The sequence below is a fragment of the Rhinatrema bivittatum genome, chromosome 15 (genome assembly GCF_901001135.1).
Source record: "Rhinatrema bivittatum chromosome 15, aRhiBiv1.1, whole genome shotgun sequence".
NCBI lineage: Eukaryota > Metazoa > Chordata > Amphibia > Gymnophiona > Rhinatrematidae > Rhinatrema > Rhinatrema bivittatum.
This window is the reverse complement of record NC_042629.1, coordinates 80,879,509-80,886,699: the sequence shown is the minus strand read 5'-3', so window position 1 is coordinate 80,886,699 and position 7,191 is coordinate 80,879,509. Positions and strand designations below refer to the sequence as shown.

The window sequence follows — 7,191 nt, the reverse complement described above, 5'->3', positions numbered from 1 at the left end:
TCCTGAAGTATGTACACGAGGCAATGGAGGGTGATGCATGTTGCCGAAGGTCACAAGGAGCGTGAGTGGGATTTGAATGACTCCACACTGTAGCAGAACGTGCTGCCAAGGCAAGGAAAGTCTTCTGATACCCTTAATATTCGGCTGTCCTAAAAGCTAGATACTTTGATCTTCTGGGCAATCATGAGAGGGGTGTGGAGAGGACAGAGAAACAATTCTTACCCAGGCAGTCATTTCCTTTTAGGAGAACCTGCTACACACTGCAGTGCTGTAATGGTGAAGGCACAAGGAATTTCCTTACCCAATTTAAAATTCCATTTTATTTATTTATTTTAAATCTTTTCTATACCGTCGTTAAGATGGATACCGTCACAACGCTTTACAGTAAGGCACATAAAAGTTATGATATTAAAATGTATCAGTTTACATAGGTGCCATAAGGTTCGGTAACATTGAGTTGCAACATTCAATGTGAGATGTTTAGGGTGAAAAACAATGAACAGACGGGGTGTTAACCCATCCTTTGGGGCTGGAATGTAAATGTTAAGTCTTTTCTTGAGTGTCTTTGTCTTAAGGGTCCAGGAATGAGACAGCAATATAGCGAATGCCTTTTGTTGTTGGAAGACCTTCATGATAATGTGTCAGGCGTCCAGGGTGCAAGAGGGCCCATCCCTTCCGAGGAGCTGTGATGGAGCAGTTATACCGCAAAAAGTTACAGCCCCCTCCCTGTAAAAACGTCAAAATCTCTTATCAGCAGTGCACCTAAGGGCTCTGCCTCACTACTACCTCTGCACTGGCCACTGAGCGCTGAGTTTTATGATCAGCCCAGAAAAATAATTCAATGTTTCTAATCTGTTATCATTCAGAGATTACTCCTTAGGAAATGTTTCTGAATGTTTATGAACGCTCTGTCGAAGGGAGCTATGGAACCAACCTGGGAACATTTTAGGTTTTATGCATGTTGACATATACAAATGACCAAATATATTAAAGCTGTCAGATGACGAGAAAGAAGTATACACATTTTTTCAATATATGGAGCTCAGAATAATACATTTCTTGAATCTTGGAAAATGCAGCTTCTCAAAAATTAGACATCACAAAATCACACTTTATATTATGATTAGATTTGATTGATTAAAAAGGTACAAAATCAAATACACATAAAATCAAGAAGGACTGTAAACTGGTCTGGTTTTCAGGATATCCACAATGAATTTGCATGCACTGCCCCATTGTATTCAAATATAGTACATGCATAGTCATTGCCCCACACTGATTTCAGTCAGTCAAATCTATAGGTGTTCTGAATATAAAACTTCAATTCCTTGTTTAAAATATACTCATGGAAATGAAGAAGTAGCACCCTATCCCCCTGCCAAAAAAAAGTCCAGTATACTATTGACCTCCCACCACTATGACTCCTATTCACCAGAACTAGATACTGTAAAGTAGGCTGGGTTGCCAACTGTCTCCATTTTATCAGGACAGACTGCTCCTGGTTTTACCCCACATTTCCCACCCCTAAAATCCCCAAGAATCAGAACTACAAATTTCCCATATATTCAGTGGGATAAGATCAGGACTGGATCAATCTGGAAAAGCTGGAGCCAGTTGGCAGCCTTATGAACCATTCAGAGGCAGTGCTTAACCTCACGTCCATCTCATCTCTAGCTAGAAGACTGCTAACTAACCCTCTTACCCTACCCTCTCATACCTAACCCCTTCATTTAACATTGGACACAGCCTTTTCTCTTCTGTAGGTAGAGAGGCCACAGCACCTATCCATGCCTTCTCTCTCTCCTTATTCCGGTCTCAGTTCAGGAACTTAGTCACAAAACTTTCCAGCACCAGTCAGGTCTAGGCAGGACCCCCATAAAATCTGACATGCTCACCTCATAATCTGTGCCAACAGAGTTCAAAGCAATATTGAGAGTAAATGTGGAGGCATCATGGTGAGGCATTAAGGATGGCTGCTCATCCGGCTTGTACCGCACTACAAAAGCCAACTCAAACTGTGCCTAATAGAGAGGAAAAAATGCAGAAAAACTTGGGGTATCAATTAATTTTACAAATCTCAGGAATCATGTGACAGGAAATTTTCCATCACTTACCCCTTCAGCACCTGCCACTCACAAAGTTGATGCCTCTTCATATATTATGGTATCCCCCAACTATGACCTTACATCTCTTCTCTTCCCTGCAGTGAAATACATCCTTTACAGGGTACCTCACCTACGGGCAGACACAGTAAAAATCGTGGGAGAGCGGGCAGGCGCCCACTCTCCTGTGCGCACGATACAGTATTTATTTATTTAAATTAGGGCCGGCGGTAACAAGAGGCGCTAGGGACACTAGCGCATCCCTAGCGCCTCTTTTTGGACAGGAGCGGCGGCTGTCAGCAGGTTGGACAGCCGATGCTCAATTTTGCCGGCGTCGGTTCTCGAGCCCACTGACAGCCACGGGTTCAGAAATCAGCCGCCGGCAAAAATGAGCGTCCGGTTTTCAACATGCGAGCCCATTTCAAATAACTTTCGGAACCTCTGACTTAATATCGCCATGATATTAAGTCAGAGGGTGCAAAGAAAAGCAGTAAAAACTGCTTTTCTGTGCACTTTCCCGGTGCCGGCAGAAATTAGCGCCTACCTTTGGGTAGGCGCTAATTTCTGAAAGCAAAATGTGCGGCTTGGCTGCACATTTTGCTTTCTGAATCGCACGAGAATACCTAATAGGGCCAACAACATGAATGAGGGGTAAAGCTAGTGCGTCCAAAACGCACGTCCAATTGCGGGTTAACAGTGCGCTCCACCAGAGCGCACTGTACTGTATCTGCCTGTTAGTGTGGGACTTTTCCCAGGCACTGCACTAAGTGGAATTTTACCAGTCTTAATGTAGTGTGGACTGGCTCCGAATTAGGTCATTCACTATGACAGTAACTTTCAAAGCAGCACAGGTGCACATATGTGAGCATTCATCAGGATGCGGCCATTTTATAACATGCGTCCATATATGCACACATGTTGTAAAACAGCCTGTGTGCACATGTGCACTCAATTCTAAGTGAGTGCACACCTGTATGCGCAAATGCCACTTCTACCTCGTAAGTGGGGGCATTTTAATAGGCGTGCGTGCCGACGCCATTGCCAGTTTGCCCAGTTAAAGGATAGAACTTCCAAAGCCCCCTAGTTTAATAACTTCCCTTAACCCAGACTTTTAAAATCCCGCTGATCTGCCTAGATTTTTTGTTTTACAACTTACACTTCATCCATAGAAGAAATAAACTTACCTGACAGGGGATCCTGGCGCGCGCCAGTGCATGTAAGCATTTGCTCACATTTTTAATGTTAAAATCCCGGAATGCCCATGCCCCGCCCACAGCCTGCCCATTCTTAGAAACTTTTCTTTTGTGCATGCAGTGATATGTAAGCACATATATGGGCGGCTTTTAAAATCTGCTCAGTATGCACCAGCCCAACATATTCGCGCATTCCCTAATTTTGGTGTACTTCAGGCTTTTAAAATTCACCTTTATGTGTTTCTTTGAGGCCCTGCCTCTTAGAAGGCTTTAGTGCATACCCGGATGCCCTCCGAAGGCTTGAAGGCATATTTTATTATATCCTTCTGAGGTCTCGTGGCTCTGAAGGCTTTCATGTATACTTTGCCGTGCACCTCCCAGAGACCCTGCTGCTCTGAGAACTTTGCTGCATACCTTCGTGTAGTATCCTGGATACACTGTTTCATGTATACTTTGCCGTGCACCTCCCCGAGACCCTGCGGCTCTGAGAACTTTGCTGCATACCTTCGTGTAGTATCCTGGATACACTGTTTCATGTATACTTTGCCGTGCACCTCCCAAAGACCCTGCTGCTCTGAGAACTTTGCTGCATACCTTCGTGTAGTATCCTGGATACACTGTTTCATGTATACTTTGCCATGCACCTCCCAAAGACCCTGCGGCTCTGAGAACTTTGCTGCATACCTTCGTGTAGTATCCTGGATACACTGTTTCATGTATACTTTGCCGTGCACCTCCCCGAGACCCTGCTGCTCTGAGAACTTTGCTGCATACCTTCGTGTAGTATCCTGGATACACTGTTTCATGTATACTTTGCCGTGCACCTCCCCGAGACCCTGCGGCTCTGAGAACTTTGCTGCATACCTTCGTGTAGTATCCTGGATACACTGTTTCATGTATACTTTGCCGTGCACCTCCCCGAGACCCTGCTGCTCTGAGAACTTTGCTGCATACCTTTGTGTAGTATCCTGGATACACTGTTTGTGTAATGGGGACAATGTATTCCTGAAGAAACTTCTGCCACTCTCTCTCATAGCCAATTTGGTTCATGTGGATATCAATTGTTGGAATGTTTTCATATCCACCTTGAAGTCTACTGTCCTGTAATAAAATCTGGTTATAATTTTAATAAAAACAAGGAGAGGTTGTTTTGCATAAAAGAAATGTATGTGTCTAATAGAAGCAAACCCCAAGGAGGTGGCACTATACTTAGGAACTTTCGATTTCCAATTATTTGAGATCGTCCTGGATTAGCTGAGGGGAGTGGGGAAGGATGCGCACACACACATTCTCACACACACACACACACACACACACACATTTGTTCATTTAAATACTCACTCTCATTCTCCCACACATTCATTCACTCAAACTTGGAAACATGACAGCAGAAAAAGACCATATGGCCTATTTAGTCTGCCCATCCACCCAACTAATTTAGCTTTACAATCCCTACCACTCCCTCAGATTCTGTGTGTGTATCCCAGGCTTTCTGTAATTCAGATACTGTTTTTGTCTCCACCACTTCCACTGGGAAGCCATTCTACACATCCCCCACCCACTCTGAAAATAAATGTTTCCTAAGATTAGTTCTAATTCTACTCCCTTTCACCCTCATCCTAAGATTATTTATTTACATTCTGCTTTTCAACACTTCAAAGCAAATTACATTCAGGTAATGTGGATGTTTCCCTGTCCCATAGGACTCACAATCTAAGTTTGTACCTGAAGCAACAGAGGGTAAAGTGACTTCTCCAAAGCCACAAGGAGCAGCAATGGGATTTGAACACTGGTGTGGTTTCCCTCATTCGTAGCCACTGCTCTAAACACTAGGCTACTCCTCTCATTCTAGAGTCTCCTTTCCATTGAAAAAGGCTCAGCTCCTGTGCATGGAAACCTTTGAGGTATTTGAATGTCTCTATTATATTTCCCCTAAGGTCTACATGTTTAGATCTTTAAGTCTCTCCCCGTATGCTTCAGAATGAAGACCGCTGACCATTTTAGCAGCCTCTCTCTCTGGACGACTCCATCCTGTTTATATCCTTTTGAAGGTGCAGGCTCCAGAATTGTACTCAGTAATCCAAGTGAGGTCTCACCAGGGACCTGTACAGGGGCAATATCTCCTCCCTTCTTCTGCTGACCCTTCCTCTTCCTATGCAGCCAAGCAGCTTTCTGGCTTTTACCATTGCTTTATCCACCTGTTTGGCCACCTTAAGATCATCAGATACAATCACCCCCAGATCCCGCTCTTCTTTCATGCTTCTCACTCTTCCACACACACACACATGCCCATTCATTCTCGCTCTCTACACGCTGAACCCACCAGGAATTAGCAGCCTGCTCCTCCTTGGGGTCCACATGACCACAGGAGAGCTCCTTTTTCTTCCAGCTGTGTAGGACAACATTTTCCAGGCTGCTTTTTCCATCATGTGGCTGACTGATCTTCCTCCTTTTGGCTGCAGCTAATCTGTCTCCTTATCCTTTCAACTAATGCAGCCCAGGTGACTTCTTATGGGCTGCCCAGGTCGCTTCTGCAGCCCATCTAGAGTTTTCCCTTGTTGGCCTGGAGACCCTGCTATTCCTTTAGAATTCCAGAGTCTCTGGGCCAAATCCAGAGAGGTCCCAGGTATGCTCAGGACCCTTCCCCCTTCTTAAAAACATTAAAAAAAATTAGTGACAGAAATTCATAGCAGGATGGGGCTGACCCACCATTCCTATCTCCTCAAAGAATGACCGACACCTGTGGGAACAGAGTTAAACTTTGAAAAATGACTTTTCTTCCTACCATGTTGCCACCACTGGACCACTGACCAAAATGTTCCATTTCCTCTATAAGTTCATCACAGGCTGCTTCCGTAAATATAGGAAACCAGTAAACATCTGGGCAAGGCTGGAGGATGAAAAAAATGCAATCATGTGACTGCAGAAGAAGAGGAAATCAGCATGCAAGTAGACATCAGAGAAAGAGTGAGGGGATAGAAAATGAGAGTCAGAGACAGAGTGTTTTCTCATCTCTCTGATATGATAAGGGCACATTTTAGCTGGACTCTGCTGCTTGCATTCATACCACAGAATAATTTCAGAGCAAGCTTTTTTTTTTTTATTAATCCATAAGGCTGCAATTTTTCAAATTGCTGTGGAGTTTGCAGATCTGAAGATTTCTCACCCCTTCCACAGGGATCACTAGCTTAGGTCAAGGGAGAGAGCATCCTGCATTCTTTTCCATTTTTAGGAAAAGCAGGTGCAAACCTTTGCAGGGACTCTTTCCTGAGGCTGTCCTGTTTGCATGAATTATTTTATTATGTAAGCTTCTTATGTACATCATTGTGAACGTTTGACACAAACAGAATATCATTTTTTAAAATAAATAAATAAGTATCCATGGACTTTGTAACTATGTGGGCTTTTTTGATAATTGCTTTCTAAATATAAAAATTAATTTGAAAGAAAAAAAAAAGAAATCCCCACAGCACTGATTGCTGGCAGAATTTGCAAAGGGAAACTAGATCTGCAACCTGCCAGGTACTTGTAACCTGGATTGGCCTCTGTTGGAAACAGGATGCTGGGCTTGATGGACCCTTGGTCTGACCCAGTATAGCATTTTCTTATGTTCTCTCTGCACTCTAAAAACTAAGTATAAGTGAAATTCCTAGCAAAAGACATTGACTGAAATTTAGATCATGTTAGTTCTTAAACCCATAATTATGAAAATGAGAGAAGGATTATATATAACCTGGCTTTATCTCTGTCTAAGAAGTGTATTCTGAAAAAAGGGAAAGAGATTCCAAATGGAAATCACTTTATATGGAAATAACCTTTATATGGAAAAAATCAATCTATGGTTAGGAAATAACTAGAAGTTAAAACATTTTATTAATATATGATCAATAACTTAC

General features: G+C 43.1%; 1 protein-coding gene across 4 annotated transcripts in view; it reads right to left on the bottom strand.

The window, feature by feature from the left end:
• Positions 1-354: 354 nt before the first annotated feature.
• PLOD1 (procollagen-lysine,2-oxoglutarate 5-dioxygenase 1) overlaps positions 355-7,191 on the bottom strand; it is a 230,834-nt gene continuing 223,997 nt past the window's right edge. For 3 of the 4 annotated variants that reach the window (XM_029579326.1, XM_029579322.1, XM_029579325.1), the window contains 4 exons: positions 6,081-6,185; positions 4,250-4,396; positions 1,896-2,021; positions 355-726 (listed from right to left, as the gene is read on the bottom strand). In XM_029579326.1, the coding sequence (XP_029435186.1) occupies positions 571-726; positions 1,896-2,021; positions 4,250-4,396; positions 6,081-6,185 (534 nt within the window). In that variant the 3' untranslated portion in view covers positions 355-570. The remainder of the gene's footprint in view (positions 727-1,895; positions 2,022-4,249; positions 4,397-6,080; positions 6,186-7,191) is intronic. The other variant, XM_029579324.1, reaches the window with a different exon arrangement.